Genomic DNA, 20880 nt, shown 5'->3' with positions numbered 1-20880 from the left:
ACATTGCGTGCGCAAATATCCGAGGGTATTCAATCTTTTTCGTATCTATTAACCGGTTAATATTAATAATCACCGCGAACTGGCTGCAGCTCTTGTTTCGCGTTGGTTAACGAGTTGTTATTTTTTTCTGTTAACATTTTTATCTAAATAAGGACACATAATGTGTGCGCGCGGAATTTCCAATTTTCTCAATTGCACGGAGTGTAACAGATTCGTCTGGATACACGCCAACGACCACCGGCTACAAAAACACCTTGAACGTTAATCACGATTTCCATCGTGGCTGGTTTTTTCGATTTTGTCTGCGGGTCGAGAGAACATTATATATTGTTCTTGAACGTGTTTCGTCTTGTCTTACCTTTTGTTGAATATCTCTGATGAATCGTTAATGTTACGTAAAGAATTTATGCAACGTCATACGTTGTTTCAGTTTGATGTTACTCTTTGAAAATAATTTCTAGCTCTTGTTTCATAATTCCGTATCTGTGCACTGTTATCGCTGGACTGCGCATTTTAAAGCACAAGTGAGCAAGTATGAGTGAAGTAGGAATGAGTAAGTATTTTCAATAAGCGGGAAAAATATTTAATACTTAATATTTATATTTAGACAGTGAAAGCATTTATAAAATTTAAAAATAATGTTGTATCATTTTCGGCTCATTTGAATTATTAGGAAAAGAAACAAAGTAGCTTTTTTATGTTGCAACTATCGCGGACAATTTCTGTTTTCTATAAAAATTCATAGTCTCGTTTTTGCCTGCATTTGCATCAAGCTTGAGAACGTTTAGTGTGGTAAAGAAGATTGAAAATGAAATCTAGAACACTATTATTATGCAATAGCGATCCCAAGGTGGAATTAGCATTTTCTCCCGATTTCGCGCAGTAAAATTTACAACTGGAACGTGGTGGTTTATATACAGTTGTATGTTCGCATTTTCTTTACGTTTTTAATTTATGCAATACATAATAATAATTGCACAAACGCTCATTAAGACTCAGCAGTATTGCAATTAGAGGAACATTACGTGTGAGAACATTAAAAGGGTTACGAGCAACAGTGGTCCTTCTAAGAATCTAGAATTGATCTCGTTCATGCAATCATCTGTAATGAACACGTTGTTAACTTTTTGCGTAGGCTTCTTAACTGTTTTTGAGAATTCTTCGCTTAACACTTCTTCGTCCACCACGATTACCAGTCAAATTTTATTATCACTTGGCTTTGCATATTTTACTTCACAATTGTTAAACTTGCAATCGGAATAAATATTCTTGCAATTATCAAGAACTGAATATACTTGCACTTAAAATAAATTGGAATTCACAGTCTAAACAATAGCATTCCGAGAATAATTTCTTAAAAAGAGATATTCCCAATTAGTTCTCATAAATATTGTTATCTAAATGGTCAAACTATTACGGAAAATGCAAGTTGGCTTTCTTTAAAATCACTATATTGTGGTTGTCTAAGGAATCGTTTGATCAGAGCTGTCACAGACCAATATTTCAAATATTCAAATGGATGCTCAAGGATTTAAAGACGAGCGATAACTATACGCGTGCTTTCGGAAAAATATTCAAAAATATTCAAAGTTATACAAACAGAATGACGCAAAATTGGTACAAATATTTATTATTCACCGAGACGAATAAATTTTCATATTGATTTCACTGTTTTCGCCGTTAAGAAATTTAAGGGGAAATAGTTTGTACATCGCACCATCTTAACACTCCAGTGCGAACTGGTTCACGATGAATACCAACAAGGTTTCGAGATAGAGTGCTTGTTTACCTGCGAGAGATGCCTGTTGCAGCGACTGCTTGCGATTCCCCTCGTCGAATAGACTCCGAACCTGGCTTATTGTTATCGAAGAATGTCTTGCGAATGATAGTAAATATAACACAGGAAAGAAGAACCACATACGAACGATATTCAAGATATCAATTCAGTCAGAAATACACAACCTTTATTCAAACCTTAAATTTCAAATCAATCACGAGGTGTAGGTTTCAATTTTAATTAAAACAAATATCAATAAATCTGGGTGTTACACGTAGTTAAAATCCGCATAGAAATAAATGAAACGTGTTAAAAAAATATCGCGTAAAAAGTGATCAGAGATTAAGTACTCAAGGATAGAAAGGGATACAAGAAAAAATGATAAAAGTTTTATACAAATATTTTATGTTCCATATCTTATTCTCTTATTACTCCATTGTGATTGATTCAAACCTTAAATTTATAATACCAAATCAATCACGAGGTGTAGGTTTCAATTTTAATTACAAAACATATCAATACATCTGGGTGTTCCACGTGTTAAAATCCGTATAGAAATAAATGAAACGTGTTAAAACAGTGCAAATAAAACAATATGGCGTGAAAAGTGAGCTGGGTATACTAGCCATTTTTACAAGTTGGAAAGATACAGCCAATATTTTATTTCCAATAATATTTCATACTCCAGACATTAAGTACTCAACGATAAAAGTGTTGTACAAATATTTTACGTTTTATGTCTCATTCTTTCATTACGCGATTATGTCTAACAGTAGGAAAACTTTAAGAGATAAAATAGATCCTACGAGCACCGTTGCGAAAGAAATTCCAAGGGGTTGAAATACAGATTTTTATACAGAGATCTCGAATATTTTAACCACAGAAATATCAAATGGGACGTCGAGTGGAATATAAATTTTCAGCTAGAACTACCGGAGGAGTAAGAACTACCTGTCTCTTTCTTATTCTGCAAATCATTAAAGACATACAGGTGTTTTTGTTACAATGTCATGCCACAATAATGGACGATTCACGTTTCCAGAAAACTATATTTTAATAATTCAAATACTAAAATCGAATATATTTAAATCGAATTTATTCCCGAATCTAACAAATTGATCTATTATATGGTAATGCACGTATTTGGATAATGGAGAATTTAGATATTCTAGAGGTTCCATTGCAGCGCGAATTAAACAATTAAATATGACCAAATCGTATCGTGTTTGGTGACATTTCCATCAGAAAAATGTCGCAAATATGTTGATAAAAGTGTCATAGAAAATGAATACTGATATACATTATCTCTCGACGATTAACAATTACATTAGAAATAAATGCTTACACGCATTTTTGTTCCACGCAATTGATTCAGAACGTTTTTATTTTGCATAAAGACCTGCAGTCTGGTAATCACTACATACATAAAATGAAGAATTTAGAATTTTGTCTTTTCCATTCCTAGGTTATAAAATCAGTTATGATTTTGCGAGACTTTATGAACACCTGGTGTGGCAGTCAATGCGTCAATTATTTAATTGATGTCAACACAAATCACTGCACAATAACATCGAGTCTCGATGATTAGATTAAATTAGCAAATTGCTCTGTAAACTTCGAAGTTTTAACACTAGGTTTACGGGAACCGTCAAAATGACGGACACAAATATTTTTAATTTGCAATTATTAAAATTCTAAAGCTATGTCCATGAGGAATTATTCAACAAATTTATTTATTTGGGTATATGTTATTAAAAAAAATGGCTAAAAATTTGGTCAGCACATTCTAGTTATTTTTATAAAGTAATGTAAAATAGTCGCTTTTAGTGTTAAATAATTTTTGTCGGAACGTATTGTAAGCTCGACAATCGTCGCAGTCTACGCCAGTGCAAACTGCGCTGCTTTGAAATGTTCACGAATAATCTTTTCAGCTACATTTTGCCTGCATTGTGCCCGAGTCAATTACCCGATAAAGATATGAAGAATCGATGTGGAACTAATTCGCATTCAACAACGGAACCTCCGTACTCCGTGTTCAATTACACGTGACAAATAGACGTCCTTTAATCGCGATCCAGCCTTCCGCCTACGAACCTTAAACCAATTAAACTTTTGCTGGTCGACGAGTTACAAAGCAATTCGATGTTCTGTTAAAATGGTCCTCGTTCCCGCTTCTTCCTTCGATCTTGTCTCGTGAATACGTTAAGATGACCCCGATCGGCTTGAAGAATAGGACAGATACGAATATACCGGGTGTCTCCAGAAAAGCTTCTCTGTTTCTTAACCCTTATCCGACCCTCATTTTCGCAACTTAATGTGGCCCTCTTCTGTCAAATTGACGCAATGGTTTGTGATTATTCTATTCAGAATAAAGTAATAAATATTTACAGAATATGTTGGTCGCGTATTCTAAGTCAGGCTCATTATCTGCATGAAGTATATAATTTAACTTATCATCCAGGGTCACGCCAAAATGAAGTCAGTGCTGAAATTTAAAATAGTGCTGAAAAACTACAATTTAACGAAACATCGTTTTTGTTTCGTTCTTATTTAAAAATATAGAATATTAGAATATTTATAAAATATGAAGAATAAGAAGAATTAAGAAAGATATAGAAGAATTAAGAATATTTTAAATTATATTTTTTACAAATTTTCAAAGTTTGACCCTAAAAAGATTTTAAAATATTGCACTTACAACTAAGTAATTTTATAGAAAGCAATATTTTAAAATATTTGCAGAAGAAAATAATAAATCGAGAAATGGAGAAAGAAGTTAACCAAAAAGCCGAGATTCGACAATTTTTATTAATGTCTAACTTCCCTGAAATGTTTCCAATTCTACGCAGTTCAGTTGTAGGACAAACGCTTAGGTTGCAACGAGTATTATGGTACGCCACTGACCACAGTGACGATGCTATTTTTCTATTTATTTAAAAACGTACTTTTCTAATAACACACTTATCGCAAATTAGAACTCGTGCGTGTCGGATCCGTGCTGCTTTGTCCAATCTCCGTTCGATTATGAAATGCCATAGTCACGAGAACACCGCGTAGTTTGTAGTAATTATTTAGTAGTAGTAATCATTTCAATAATTCCACAACTACGTATTATTTCTTATTCAATAAAATAAATAAAATGTTACTTTTATTTGGATTTCACGGAAAGACAAATAATAAACAATTGGGTCCGCGAATTCCGAATTCATAGAGTGGAGGGACTGAGTTCGTTGGCGTCAACAAAAACACAAGCAGGTTCTTCGCAACCTTGACTTTCCGGACTGAGTCACCTAATCAATTTCGCAGAAGCAATTATTCCGCCAAAGAGACAGAACTATTTTTAACAGCGGAGTCACGTGACTCCTAACAACTCTCAGCTCGCAGATGAAATCATTACATCGCATTGGCAGCGATAGTCTAAACAATTGCTCGCATTCTTGCTGTTCTAGTTAAAATAAACCTAATCGACGATTTCTTTCATGCTACTGCAAGAAAACACTTATCGCCCGATAATCGTGCGCGATAACTATACCGTGGGATTCGAGAATAACGAACGGAATTAATGACACTTGTATTTTGCATAACAGTTTGTTGTCTCTTTGTATTTCGAACGTAAGGCTTCGTTACAAATCATATATGAAAAACATTTTTGTACTTAATTTAAGTTTTGTATAATTCCTTTTTTTCTTATGCACTATTCGGTTTCAGCGTAGGCATCTGAAAGTAAGACAATCATTGTTAAATCAGAGTTTCACGAGGCTTTGTTAATTTCGTGAGTTTGTTGTACGTACCAGTTGTCGCAGCGAGTTCAATTTGTCCCGTATCGAGATTATAAGATCGTGGATCTGCAAAGAATACAATTCGTATCATTTATGTTTATGTTTGCATTGCAATTGGAACGTCTCGCAGAACTTGAGACTCCAATCTCGCCGTTTTCATCTCGAACACAACTATTACAGCATCGAACCGTTTATTATCTCGGATGACATGTTGCGCTACTATTTGTGTTATTATTCCGTGTCCATAAACGACAGTACTGTGGGCTTGTGTGTTTACTCGTACCTCTACATTCGGCGGCGTTCCTAACGCGTACATCACTGCATCAGAGACATCATGATCCTTTAATGATGGTATTTTCTCATAAATGTTAGGATCCGTGATCAAATTTTTCAACATGTCCGTCCCCACTGCTCCGGGGCTAATATTCTGTTTAAACGCAGAAACAAATGTTACAGTAATGTCGCGATGTAAAACTCGATCGCTAAGAAATGTAAAATGAGACAGAAACTGATCCAACGATTAAACAAACTTTCTTGATTTTCATTATTTCTTTATAAAACTTTTGCGAACTTATTTGTGGCATTTTTCTGATTAAAACGAGACTAAATACGATGCAATTCGGAGCGTGATTTCAGATTAACTTCGAAGTTATATGTAGAGTCCAAACAGAAGGTTACAAATACAAAATTCAGTCGAAATTAATGCAGTAATGAAAGGATTCGGATAAACTGTTTATTTTTTTTTTTTTAGGAAGTAAAACGGACAATCGGAATGAAAAACTTGCCAAGACAGACGAATTGTTCAAGGGGATGAGTCTTACCGTAACTTTAATGTCCGTTGCACTGAGTTCGTGGCGAAGTTCAACAGCCAAAGCGGTTAGGGCATATTTACTGGCAGCGTACATGCCTATCGGGATTGATATTATCTCTGCATTATGCCCAGCCATGCTAAAAGTAAGTTTTTAGAATGCAAATGTTCTGAGGCACTCGAATCAAGAATTACTATCACGTTATAAAAGTTTATTGTGTCACCATTTTAATGATGTTCCAAGTTCACTTTTAAATGAATTATTTCAATGTGAAAATCAGACAGTTTAATTTTGATAATGACAATTTGACTTTGCATACATTCCTACCTACCTACTAATGTTAATTATGTGTGCAGCTATATTTCGTTTCTTGGCCGAACTAACAAATTCTCGTGCGCAGATCGCAGGAGCTATAACATTGGTGTCCAATATTTTGCGGTAGTCGTCCAGCTTCGATTCTGCAGCAAAATATTAATTTCAATAATAACAAACGAAAATCGTCTGAGAAAAGTTTGTTTCGTGTATTTCGAGAAAGGGAAGATACGACATTTTGTAATATACAAATATCGCTCTTATACAAATCGTGTTCAGTGTTAAACGATGGAATTTTTGGTAGAATAAGACGGCAAACCTTTTCTGTGAAATAAAAATCGTTTGCATTCGATGCAAGTCGTAAATAATACAACGGTATTTCTAAATTGTTGGAATAATTTCGCTGTTTTAAATGTAATCTACTCATTTTTCCCATGAATGCATAAAATTCTGAAAAAACCAGACAGAACAATTTCGAAACAAATGACAAAGTTTCAATGGAGAAGGAAAACATATAAATCAGCGTGTAAGGGTTTCCAGAAAATTACGAAATTTAACAAAACTCGATGCAGTTACAGGATTTATGCAATTCAAAACAATAGACGCATGAAAAAAGTTTAAGCATGCCGATATATTATTTACAATTTGTTAGGATTATTGAAGAAAGAAGAAAACATCCAAGTGACTAGTGTGCTTTGCAATTGGTGTAGATAATTTTTATTTTGCGTGAAGATCCGGACGGTGAGCTTTACCAATGATCGGCAATAGATGGGAAACACCGGCATTGTTGATCAGAATGTCCGCTCCGCCGAACTTCTCCTGGACCCATTTGAAGGCTTGGACGATGTCATCTTCGTTGGTGAGGTCGCATACGAACGGGAAAAATTTATCCTTGTCTAGCGCATCGGATATTTCCTGAAGCTTCTCCTTCCTTCTCGCGAGGCCGACCACTTTGACGGAGTTTTTGACAAGATCTTTCGAGATCGCGGCGCCGATGCCTGCACTTGCTCCCGTCACCACTGCGACCTTGCCAGCCCAACGATCCATAGTGAACGATAGCGTGTTGCCGACTGTTCAACGCGGCCCATCATCAAACGGCTTTATATACGCGGCATATTTGTTTTTCTTAACGGCCCGAGCATCCAACCAGCATCGAGCACGCTGTAGGCTTGTAGATTAGGTGCCCGGTTAGTTGGCTTGCTGGCGTTCGAAACGTACACGCACGACCAGAATCTCATGTCATTCTGGCTAGTGAACAAAAAATTCATTATAATATAAAATTTCCTTCTAAATTATTTTTATTATAAAAATTGAAAATTACTTTCAGTGTTAGATTAATTAGATGATTTTTTGCATTTGTACATTTCTATTGATTATTCTCGTTGTTCCCTGTACAAACAATTGTTGTGCGCCGATATTCGCAGTGGCTCACGAAAATATTCTAATTCAGATTTAATTTATGCCTAATCTATCATAATGTGTGATTAATTACTAGACTGCGGATTTTACGCATTCATGACAAAAGCGAGTATCTGCAATTTGGAGCAATGAAAATATTAAAACAGTGCCAACACGTTACTTTTTACCGACTAAAATTATGAAAAATAGAAACTCCTAATTAGCTCCTGGTCCTTACAACAGATGTAGAATATTTTAATTTTGCATAAGGATTGTCGAGTCTACGTATTAATTACAAAACACTTATTTCTGGAACTTTTCCAAGCCTGTATTAAATGTTTGAGTGAATGGTCAATTGTTGAATATAAACCTTGCTACAGTAAATACTTATTATTATTTTATAGTTTTTAAGACAATACATATACAAATGCTAATCTGTGAAGAAGATTGTGTGTCGTATGACAGTAGTAGTTAATATAACAGTAGTGTGATTAATTTTGTTCAACATTGTGTATCCAAGAAATGCTACTTCATGATGCTTATAAAAAGGTCGATTCTTTTAGCAGATAAAGATTTATCAGATACTGCTACCAGAAGTTAAAGTAGGAAAAACATTTTTAATACCTTCCACAATATTATCAGGCTAGAAAATTTATATGCGTCTATCGTGTGGAATCGATAAAAACGTTCAGTTTGTGCATTGATAATGAGCAGAATGATAAGCAGAAGCAACAGCATGCAGGATAGTTAACATTTAGTGAGAATGCATTGAAGTTAAATACATTTACTGATTTATATACTTCCTATTTTGAAATCAGTTTATGGATTGTTTTCTGCTCGTATAATTGTAATTATAATAGTTTTAATCAGATCTTGAATAATAAGATATATTTTTTTATGTATAAACTAACTTCGCAGATCAATGTAAAGAAGATGATGTTCGTTGTATACACACGATCGTATTCGTTCAATGTTTCCTTCGAAGTGAAACACGCACATAGAACTTCTGTCGCCATTCAAGGATTGGAGATGATGAGATAAGATAAACGCTTTCTTTAAAAGCAGATGTGTAGCACTTTTGCATCATGTTTAGTAACACTTTACGGTTGAATTCTTGACGGTCATGGCGACCGAAGCTCTCCTGCAAATTTTTGCTCTTATAAACTAAACTCTTTAAGAAACGTCTTAGAGAAATTAAATTGCAAATTAGCATTTGATTTGAAAATTTCAATCTCAAAAAATGAAGTCACAAGAAAATTGTAGCCCTACACGATCTATGTCACAGAACGGAACCGAGGATTGACCTTACATTGAGTCACCTAATCAATTTTACAGAAGCGATTATTCCACCAACGAGACAGAACTATTTTTAACAGCGGAGTTACGTGACTCCTAACAACTCTCAGTTCGCAGATGAAATCATTACATCGCATCCATCCGATGACTTGCCTATTCGAGTCGGGGCACATTTTTCAGCCATTGGCAGCGATAGTCAAAAAATTGCTCGCATTCTTGCTGTTCTAGTTTAAATAAACCTCATCGACAATTTCTTTCATGCTACTGCAAGAAAACACTTATCGCCCGATAATCGTGCGCGATAACTATACCGTGGGATTCGCGAATAACGAACGGAAATAGTGACACTTGTATTTTGCATAACAGTTTGTTGTCTCTTTGTATTTCGAACGTAAGGCTTCGTTACAAATCATATATGAAAAACATTTTTGTACTTAATTTAAGTTTTGTATATTTCCTTTTTTTTTCTTATGCACTATTCGGTTTCAGCGTAGGCATCTGAAAGTAAGTCAATCATTGTTAAATCAGAATTTTACGAGGCTTTGTTAATTTCGTGGGTTTGTTGTACGTACCACTTGTTGCAGCGAGTACAATTTGTCCCGTATCGAGATTATAAGATCGTGGATCTGTAAAGAATACAATTCGTATCATTTACGTTTATGTTTGCATTGCAATTAGAACGTCTCGCGGAACTTGAGACTCTAATCTCGCCGTTTTCATCTCGAACACAACTATTACAGCATCGAACCGTTTATTATCTCCGATGACATGTTGCGCTACTATTTGTGTTATTATTCCGTGTCCATAAACGACAGTACTGTGGGCTTGTGTGTTTACTCGTACCTCTACATTCGGCGGCGTTCCTAACGCGTACATCACTGCATCAGAGACATCATGATCCTTTAATGTTGGTATTTTCTCATAAATGTTAGGATCCGTGATCAAATTTTTCAACATGTCCGTCCCCACTGCTCCGGGGCTAATATTCTGTTTAAACGCAGAAACAAATGTTACAGTAATGTCGCGATGTAAAACTCGATCGCTAAGAAATGTAAAATGAGACAGAAACTGATCCAACGATTAATCAAACTTTCTTGATTTTCATTATTTCTTTATAAAACTTTTGCGAACTTATTTGTGGCATTTTTCTGATTAAAACGAGACTAAACACGATGCAATTCGGAGAGTGATTTTAGATTAACTTCGAAGTTATATGTAGAGTCCAAACAGAAGGTTACAAATACAAAATTCAGTCGAAATTAATGCAGGAATGAAAGGATTCGGATAAACTGTTTATTTTTTTTTTTTTAGGAAGTAAAACGGACAATCGGAATGAAAAACTTGCCAAGACAGACGAATTGTTCAAGAGGATAAGTCTTACCGTAACTTTAATGTCCGTTGCACTGAGTTCGTGGCGAAGTTCAACAGCCAAAGCGGTTAGGGCATATTTACTGGCAGCGTACATGCCTATCGGCATTGATATTATCTCTGCATTATGCCCAGCCATGCTAAAAGTAAGTTTTTAGAATGCAAATGTTCTGAGGCACTCGAATCAAGAATTACTATCACGTTATAAAAGTTTATTGTGTCACCATTTTAATGATGTTCCAAGTTCACTTTTAAATGAATTATTTCAATGTGACAATCAGACAGTTTAATTTTGGTAATGACAATTTGACTTTGCATACATTCCTACCTACCCACTAATGTTAATTATGTGTGCAGCTATATTTCGTTTCTTGGCCGAACTAACAAATTCTCGTGCGCAGATCGCAGGAGCTATAACATTGGTGTCCAATACTTTGCGGTAGTCGTCCAGCTTCGATTCTGCAGCAAAATATTAATTTCAATAATAACAAACGAAAATCGTCTGAGAAAAGTTTGTTTCGTGTATTTCGAGAAAGGGAAGATACGACATTTTGTAATATACAAATATCGCTCTTATACAAATCGTGTTCAGTGTTAAACGATGGAATTTTGGTAGAATAAGACGGCAAACCTTTTATGTGAAATAAAAATCGTTTGCATTCGATGCAAGTCGTAAATAATACAACGGTATTTCTAAATTGTTGGAATAATTTCGCTGTTTTAAATGTAATCTACTCATTTTTCCCATGAATGCATAAAATTCTGAAAAAACCAGACAGAATAATTTTGAAATAAATGACAAAGTTTCAATGGAGAAGGAAAACATATAAATCAGCGTGTAAGGGTTTCCAGAAAATTACGAAATTTAACAAAACTCGATGCAGTTACTGGATTTATGCAATTCAAAACAATAGACGCATGAAAAAAGTTTAAGCATGCCGATATATTATTTTCAATTTGTTAGGATTATTGAAGAAAGAAGAAAACTTCCAAGTGACTAGTGTGCTTTGCAATTGGTGTAGATAATTTTTATTTTGCGTGAAGATCCGGACGGTGAGCTTTACCAATGATCGGCAATAGATAGGAAACACCGGCACTGTTGATCAGAATGTCCGCTCCGCCGAACTTCTCCTGGACCCATTTGAAGGCTTTGACGATGTCGTCTTCGTTGGTGAGGTCGCATACGAACGGGAAAAATTTATCCTTGTCTAGCGCATCGGATAGTTCCTGAAGCTTCTCCTTCCTTCTCGCGAGGCCGACCACTTTGACGGAGTTTTTGACAAGATCTTCCGAGATCGCGGCGCCGATGCCTGCACTCGCTCCCGTCACCACTGCGACCTTGCCAGCCCAACGATCCATAGTGAACGATAGAATCCATATTGAACCATATCAAACGGCTTTATATACGCGGCATATTTGTTTTTCTTAATAGCCCGAGCATACAACCAGCATCGAGCACGCTGTAGGCTTGTAGATTAGGTGCCCGATTAGTTGGCTTGCTGGCGTTCGAAACGTACACGCACGACCAGAATCTTATATCATTCTGGCTAGTGAACAAAAAATTCATTATAATATAAAATTTCCTTCTAAATTATTTTTATTGTAAAAATTGAAAATTACTTTCAGTGTTAGATTAATTAGATGATTTTTTGCATTTGTACATTTCTATTGATTATTCTCGTTGTTCCCTGTACAAACAATTGTTGTGCGCCGATATTCGCAGTGGCTCACGAAAATATTCTAATTCAGATTTAATTTATGCCTAATCTATCATAATGTGTGATTAATTACTAGACTGCGGATTTTACGCATTCATGACAAAAGCGAGTATCTGCAATTTGGAGCAATGAAAATATTAAAACAGTGCCAACACGTTACTTTTTACCGACTAAAATTATGAAAAATAGAAACTCCTAATTAGCTCCTGGTCCTTACAACAGATGTAGAATATTTTAATTTTGCATAAGGATTGTCGAGTCTACGTATTAATTACAAAACACTTATTTCTGGAACTTTTCCAAGCCTGTATTAAATGTTTGAGTGAATGGTCAATTGTTGAATATAAACCTTGCTACAGTAAATACTTATTATTATTTTATAGTTTTTAAGACAATACATATACAAATGCTAATCTGTGAAGAAGATTTTGTGTCGTATGACAGTAGTAGTTAATATAACAGTAGTGTGATTAATTTTGTTCAACTTTGTGTATTCAAGAAATGCTACTTCATGATGCTTATAAAAAGGTCGATTCTTTTAGCAGATAAAGATTTATCAGATACTGCTACCAGAAGTTAAAGTAGGAAAAACATTTTTAATATCTTCCACAATATTATCAGGCTAGAAAATTTATATGCGACTATCGTGTGGAATCGATAAAAACGTTCAGTTTGTGCATTGATAATGAGCAGAATGATAAGCAGAAGCAACAGCATGCAGGATAGTTAACATTTAGTGAGAATGCATTGAAGTTAAATACATTTACTGATTTATATACTTCCTATTTTGAAATCAGTTTATGGATTGTTTTCTGCTCGTATAATTGTAATTATAATAGTTTTAATCAGATCTTGAATAATAAGATATATTTTTTTAATGTATAAACTAACTTCACAGATCAATCTAAAGAAGACGATGTTCGTCGTATACACACGAACGTATTCGTTGAATGTTTCCTTCGAAGTGAAACACGCACATAGAACTTCTGTCGTCATTCAATGATTGGAGATGGTGAGATAAGATAAACGCTTTCTTTAGAAGCAGATATGTAGTGCTTTTGCATCATGTTGTGTAACACCTTACGGTTGAATTCTTGACGGTCATGGCAACCGAAGCTCTCCTGCAAATTTTTGCTCTTATAAACTATGGTAAACTCTCTAAGAAACGTCCTAGAGAAATTAAATTGCAAATTAGCATTTGATTTGGAAATTTCAATTTCAAAAAATGAAGACAAGAAAATAGTAACCCTACACGATCTTTGTCACAGCACGGAACCGAGGATAGAGCTTATTGTTAGATCAAGGAATTGTCAATCGCGTCTGATTATGACCAACCAATTCTACTTCCTGCATACACTGAATCATGCAAACCCGACGGATTTTTAAATTCGATTTTCTCGAAAACGAAGCCTCAAACGAAAAAAATTTTTCTGTATTTTCGACTTATTTTCTCACGTAAAATCACCCCCTCCTCGGTTCTACCATCAACACTGGGGCACCCAGTATATAAAATTGTTTTCTTAAAAAATCAATGTGGACATCTTATTATTTGATATTCAAGTAATATTTGGTAAAAAATTGTGCTAAATATCTTAGCCCTCATCCGTAATGGATGATGTTATTCTGCATGAAATATATGCACAGGGTGTCCAACTAAGGTGGGAGAAAATTTAAGGGGTGATTCTCCATGACAATATCATACGAAAATGAAGAATAAAAAAATTGCGATTTCGGCTTTATTTTTTAGTTATTAACCTAACTAAAATGACCGCCTAAAATGCGGCAACCCGGCGAACAGAAGTGTAGCCCGGCGAACTGGTGTAACAATCACATAATTTTCACGTTTTCCAAGTCTTTTGACGGCTAGCTCATTGTTTTTTTAATTGTTACGCGACAGTTATGCATTCATTGTACAACCCCTTCAGAATGCAGCTAGACATGTATAGCTTCGAATATCAAAAGTAGGTGTGAACTTGAACAAGAGAAGAAGAGGCGTTACCTATTATCTTCGTTCGTCTCTGTGTCGCGAGACAAAGCTAAGAAAGATAAGATCGAGACAAAGCGAAGTCGAACACGTCCGAATGAATTTGAGAAATGTGAATATGCGACCATGTTCTGCAAATATTTATTACTTTATTCTCAATGTTAATTATTTATTGTTTCGTATATACATGTTATACACAACACCTGTTATTGCAAAGAATCAGAGTAGATTGGACTAAACACTAAATCATTTACATTTCTCTCTAAATTTGGTTAATTTTAGCTACTACAGTACTATGCGCAAGGATTGACGTACACTTGTTTAACAATTTTTGTTATTTTTTCATTGATAATTCAATCTACTTATAAACTTCTGTACTTTGGTCCTTGATCAAAAATAAAATCTGTTAATCTAGAATTGGAATCTCGATTGGCGCATTTTGAGGTATAATTGTGAGCTCGAAAACCTGGAAAAGACTCTCATTAGCAATCACTCTGTTCGAAATTGTATAGAAATTAATCTTAACCTTTTCGATACATATTATATGTTACACAGCTGCTCAACATGCCTAGTAGCGGACAAGGGCGCCCGCCGATGCCCGTTGGGGCAGCTACGGGCAAGTGATTTAACGGAGAAACTGTTTTAAAACTGTGTTAAAATACCGTAAATAATTAAGTAGGCACGTTTTGAATCAATTAAATGAGAAAAATAATTTTGGCCAAATCGGGCAGATACCCGACTGTGCGATAGTAGTATCGAAAGGGTTAATACACGCACATTAATTAATAGAAAAATTTAAGTACCTCTGCACCTATTGGAGTTCCCAAAGCATAAATCACTGCATCGGCAATGTGTACGTTACGCAATATATTCGCTTTTTGCGCAGTTTCGTCAGACCACCTCAGGAGATTTGTAAGTAACTCTGTGTGCACGGCTCCAGGGCTGATGCTCTATCAACAGATAAACCGATTTAACACTTGGGCATTATTTTATTTGCTTTATTATTTTAGTCTTACCGTAACTCTGATGTCGAGTTTGGCAATAATAAACTCATGGCGAAGCTCCGTTGTCAAAGCAGTCACTCCGTATTTACTAGCACTGTACATACCGAGTGGCGTTTGAATAGCTTCCGCATAATGTCCAGTTATGCTGTAAATTGTGTCGATTTACTAATTTGCATTTTATTCTGTGTCCACGAAGCAACATTAATTTGTAAAACTTGGGCTATCTACAGCTGTTTGCTTTGAGATCATAGCAAGCGATTTCATTTTTAATTTATTTAAACTAAAACCTTTGAGGGGAAGAAGATTTTATCGATATTTGCAATGATAAAGTCACTAGACTGCGGACCCTCCTAGAGTTAGTAACTCTGTAGTGTATCGAAATAAAAGAACTCTACAAAATATGAACAGTTCTATTTAAAAAGCAACGCATATCAATTATCGAAATTTTGATACGAGAATCGATTCGATAACGATAAGAATTGATATACAAGATAAAAACAAGTGTTTGGAATTGAAAATTTCCGAAATTGTTTTAAAAACCGAAACCGACATTACAACAGTTTTCAAGCTCTGGAATAAAATATTTTGCGGCGAGTTTCACCTATTTATGTTGATTATGTGACCACGTGTCTTGCGCTTCTTGATCGATTTTGCGAACTCTCGTGCACAGATCGCGGGAGCAATTAAATTAGTGTCGATTACAGTTCGGTACTGTTCAGTAGGGCTTTCTGTCACAGAAATATGTACATTTTGTCACTCCTCTGACAGAACTTTGAACAAAATGTGAATACAAAATCTTAATATTATGCGTCCAAAGACTGATTCACGTGCTCATTTTTCTAATTATCCATGCAGCAAAAAGTGCAGCAGAAAATTTTGTGCGATTTGACATTGAACGTCTCAGATTCAGTACCAACTACTATCTAACGATGGACAAACATAATTGAAACAAATGGCGACCATCTAAAATTTAATCTTATTGTAAATACTAACAATGTTGTATCAAATTCGATTCTTCAAAAATCGAATAAAGAAATTTAGTTTTACATCATACTTTTATCACACTGTGCCATTACATGAAACTAATTAGAAGAATAGTAAGACTGCGGATTTTATGCAGTTATGAGAAAGCTGAGCCAGTAAAATATAAAACTATGGCGACATTAGAAGAGTTTAAGAGCACTATTGCGCTGTTTTTGGCTTGTTACAATTGTTAAAAGAAAAAGTACATTTTCACTCCATTTCCGTTCCTTACAGTTGACTTATAAAATTCTAATTTTGCATAAAAATCCGTAGTTTACTAATGATAATCGTCACCAATGATCGGAATCCCGCAGATGGTCCCAGCATTGTTTACAAGGATGTTGGCGCCTCCCAAATTCTGTTCAACCCAATTGAAGGCTCTCAAAATGTCATCCTCTTTCACGAGGTCGCATTGCACAGGGTAGAATTTGTCTTTGCCGAGTTGCTTGGCCAATTCTTGCAGCTTGTCGATCCTTCTTGCAAGTCCGACCACCTTGACAGCATGATTCACAAGGGATTTGACAACGTCTCTACCGATGCCACTGCTGGCACCGGTCACGATCGCCACTTTGCCAGCCCACTGTTCCATTTTGAACGATACCGTTGAAGTGACATTATTATGCATTTGATTGACACCTTATACTGATTCTCCTTCCCATGCTAGCATATTGCGTTGCAGTCCAAGGTCGAAACTATCGCGCACAAAGGTGCTCCTTAACATCGTAAAGCTATTCATTTGATAAAAAAGCAACTTGGTCATACCGATAGTTATCGAATGTATACTGCTTCTTAAATGTCCACGATATTCGAAGACCGTGGAATGAACGAGATTTATTAAAAATAGTGATTAGAACAGGCATTTGAAAATGAACACTATGAATCCTATTTTTCACCGAAAAAATTACCACATTCCTTATTGATATCCTGGAGAATCTATTTAATATTGTGTATCCATTTTTATTTCAAATGAATAATATTTGTCTATATTGAGAGTATAACTTGTGTACTAAGATTTAACATTTACAATTTATTGAAACAACAATGCTCAGTGAATCTTCAAAGTTTTCTATCATTGGTAAAGGATATTTTTTGAGTTTGATATAGTTCCGCATTGTATCAAAGTGCATTATTTTCAGTACACTTTTCTTTATAAAATCATCCAAGATTCACATCCCATTCTGTCCCGGTACAAAAGTTATTATTGTTTAAAGCGCCTTTGTGACCGGAACCGCGCGGAGCGTTAAGTGGTTCTTAAGATTATCATTAATATAATTTATTTATATCGATCTGTGGTACAAGCAGTTGACGTGCATCCGTATTTGTTTTCTTGCGATTTCGAAACTGATGTCTAGCTAGATGTCAGCTTTGTAATTCCAATCGTCGAAGCTTGAGGTACAATTGTGAGTTCGTAAATCTAAAAAGAACAATCGTTGCGTGTACAAAGACATACTGGAATTTTAATTTGTAGAAGAGATTAGTTCCATTGAAAAACACTATCATATCTTACCTCTGCACTTTGGGGTGCTGATAGCGCATAGATCACAGCATCCGCAATATCTTTTTCTTTCAGTACCGGCATCATATCTGCAATTTTGTCGCCGGCCTTCGTCGCTTCTTTCAGCATGTCTGTAAGTACGGCTCCAGGACTGATGCTCTGCAAAACATAAACATACTTTGATAGAGAATTATGTACCGTGGTAAGACGAGAATGTGAGCCGCGATGCGTCACAGAAGCAAGAGGGCGTTTGGTCCGCTTATTCCCACCATTTATATGCTGTGATTTTCCTATATACCGAAGCTCGAGAGGCCTTGTCATTTTAATTAGAAAAACGAGACGAATACGATGGCAAAAGTTTTACAAAAAATTAGAAACGTTGCAATCTTTTAAAATGACTTTTACGTAGAATAATTCTTTAGACTTTTCCAAATACAATAGAATATCATTTCGTAAAGTTTTAACAGTAATATCATTTTACCGTCACTCTCATTTTGAGTTTGGATAACATTGCTTCGGTACGAAGTTCTGCCCCCAAAGATAGCAGACCAGCTTTGCTAGCGCCGTACAGTCCAATTGGAACGTGGAATGTTTCAGGATAATGTCCAGCTATGCTGTAAATTAGATATGTAACTATATTAATGTACTGAAATTCTAATTTATAACTTAGTTTCTTGCGAGAAAGTACTGTTCCGTTGTGGACTTTGAGACTTTCGAGATAAAGAGTGAATATTTTCTTTCGATTAAACGATTTCTACAAAATACACAAGATTACGAAAGTAAACTCACCTGTTTATATTAAGTATGTGACCGCACGCGTTGCGCTTTTTAATCGATTTTGCGAATTCTCTCGCACATATTGCTGGTGCAATTAGGTTAGTGTCTATCGTCTTCCGGTATACTTCGGTAGGCGTATCTGCAAGAGAAATGTAATTATTGGCTAATTTCCAAGGTAATTATCCACAGATATTATGATAGAAAGAATTAAAAAATTTCTATATAATATTGCCAATCTATTTCTATTTAGTATCTGTTTTTTTTTTTTATAGTCGACGCAGACAATTTTTATTTCGCATAAAGACCTGTAATGTCGTCATTATGTTCGAGAAATATCCCATATTTCTGACAAACCTTCAACTCGATATTTGAGCTATCATAATTTGCTGAAACATTCTATCAGATGACGCATTTCATACTATCTCGTAGGTAATACTTTTTGGAAGACTTGGTAGACATTTAATAGCTGTATTACGTAAATTAAAATCAGTGGTTAAGTACTTTTGCAACTTTGTTTGCTGTTTGTCAACTCATCGGTTCTAAAGACGTTTATCGTCACCGTGACTTTACATTATTCACATTCAAGGTGATTACAACTGAATCTACACTTGATAATAATTAATACTATTATATCTAACAATTTTTAATAAAGACTTGATAATTTATACAATTGGTAATACATTATAATTTTTATAATTCGAACATTCTTAACACAAAGCATTTAAAGTTGACGTACGACTGCTGTTAAAATTTTATAAATAAAATATTTCGATGAACTTATAAATTATCCTAGAACGCCAATTGGATTGCAATAGAAACCAGTTTCCTTTGTATTTTTTGCGTTCTACATGCGGTTTAGCATGATTGTGGGTTACCACGATCAGTTACTTTTATCGAGTATTATGTACAAATTGAACTACTTGTTTATTGGGCTATTATTAAAATTCTTTAATCATTATATAAAAGTGCACATTTGAAAAAAGAAAATAAAGAACAATATTTCAGTTTCATCTCAAATGGAATCATAATAATCAAAATACGTGTGGATACTTTAGTAATTCTCACGTTTTATTATTTGTAAACAACCCAAACAATTTCACTTTAACTTTATCATATATCAAACTCTTATCTTCAATGACGAAGCTTAAAAGTTAATTTAAGAAAACGGGAGATAACCGTCAGTCAAGTCAAGTTCACATTTTTCAAGGTCACTTGAAATTTTCGTTGTTAAGTGGTTGTGAACCTGTTAAACTGTGTTACGACGACAATTTATAAAAATAAATATATCTACACTTTTGTCTTGTCAATTACGACTAGCCTGCCGATTTTATGCATATTATGACAACATCGAGTTGGAGCAATTCAAAATGGTGGAAAGATTAAAAGAATTTATATGTATAATTATGAATGACATAGGAGTTCTAAAATAAAAATAAATACAATAAATCGTAGTGGAAGGGATTAAGAAAAGAAAGAAACTTTAAATTTAAATTTACGACTACTGCGTTCTGCAATTCGTACTGCGTCCGCAAACTAATTATGATTCTTGTTGTGTTACATATATTGAAAATTAGTCCGGAGCGTGTTAAATAGCGAGAGGCAGAGCAATAGGACCCTTTTACTATTTCAAATGGTGAATAGACCAAGGAAGGCGACCTTACCGATGACCATGGACATAATAGCGACCCCGGCATTGTTCACCAGTATGTCAATGCCGCCCAGATTCAGTTCGGTCCATTTGAAGGCTCTCAGAATGTCATCCTCCTCGCTAACGTCGCATTTCATGGGATGGAACATGTCTTTGCCCAACTCTGTGGCTAGTTCTTCCAATTTCTCGGATCTTCTCGCGAGGCCAACCACCTTAACACCGTGTTTAACAAGTGATCTAGAGATCTCGGCACCGATTCCAGAACTCGAGCCGGACACCAGAGCTACTTTTCCTGACCATTGGTCCATGGTGCACATCAATTCGTTCACAACACTGACTTGTGTATGCGGCCCGCGACCGTTTTATATGTTCAGAGTTTTGACCCTCCGAGTGCCGTGCCGGAGCCATTTTTGACCAGCCAAGCTTCAGACCACGCACACTATGACATATGCTCCCCACCACCACTTTCGCGGCGGAGACACTTGGCACTCC

At 35.3% G+C, this 20880-nt stretch overlaps 3 protein-coding genes across 4 annotated transcripts; all 3 read right to left on the bottom strand.

Annotated features, from left to right (window-relative positions):
- Positions 1-5346: 5346 nt before the first annotated feature.
- On the bottom strand, positions 5347-7771 carry LOC143355885 (farnesol dehydrogenase-like). Of its 2 annotated transcripts, none has more exons than XM_076791058.1 (6): positions 7430-7771; positions 6697-6823; positions 6378-6504; positions 5840-5983; positions 5565-5622; positions 5347-5455 (listed from the first exon to the last, which is right to left on the bottom strand). In XM_076791058.1, the coding sequence occupies exons 1-6, from the start codon at positions 7722-7724 to the stop codon at positions 5433-5435; spliced, it is 774 nt and encodes a 257-aa protein (XP_076647173.1). In that variant the 5' UTR covers positions 7725-7771; the 3' UTR covers positions 5347-5432. The 2 variants fall into 2 exon arrangements, with proteins under 2 accessions (XP_076647173.1, XP_076647172.1); XM_076791057.1 differs by having other exon boundaries at positions 5347-5494; positions 5569-5622.
- A 1962-nt stretch (positions 7772-9733) lies between these two features.
- LOC143355886 (farnesol dehydrogenase-like) lies at positions 9734-12129 on the bottom strand. The gene is made up of 6 exons (XM_076791059.1): positions 11804-12129; positions 11072-11198; positions 10753-10879; positions 10215-10358; positions 9944-9997; positions 9734-9869 (listed from the first exon to the last, which is right to left on the bottom strand). Exons 1-6 carry the CDS (start codon positions 12096-12098, stop codon positions 9840-9842), a joined length of 777 nt encoding a protein of 258 aa, XP_076647174.1. The 5' UTR covers positions 12099-12129; the 3' UTR covers positions 9734-9839.
- A 2637-nt stretch (positions 12130-14766) lies between these two features.
- Positions 14767-20774, bottom strand: LOC143355640 (uncharacterized). The gene is made up of 11 exons (XM_076790656.1): positions 20402-20774; positions 18753-18879; positions 18445-18577; positions 17976-18122; positions 17820-17882; positions 17374-17401; positions 16763-17104; positions 16047-16173; positions 15458-15590; positions 15245-15391; positions 14767-14907 (listed from the first exon to the last, which is right to left on the bottom strand). Exons 1-11 carry the CDS (start codon positions 20703-20705, stop codon positions 14848-14850), a joined length of 1611 nt encoding a protein of 536 aa, XP_076646771.1. The 5' UTR covers positions 20706-20774; the 3' UTR covers positions 14767-14847.
- Between the last annotated feature and the right edge of the window lie 106 nt (positions 20775-20880).

Source organism: Halictus rubicundus, chromosome 7 (genome assembly GCF_050948215.1).
Source record: "Halictus rubicundus isolate RS-2024b chromosome 7, iyHalRubi1_principal, whole genome shotgun sequence".
NCBI lineage: Eukaryota > Metazoa > Arthropoda > Insecta > Hymenoptera > Halictidae > Halictus > Halictus rubicundus.
Note: the sequence above shows the minus strand (reverse complement) of the source record. Positions and strands in the feature narration are given on the sequence as shown.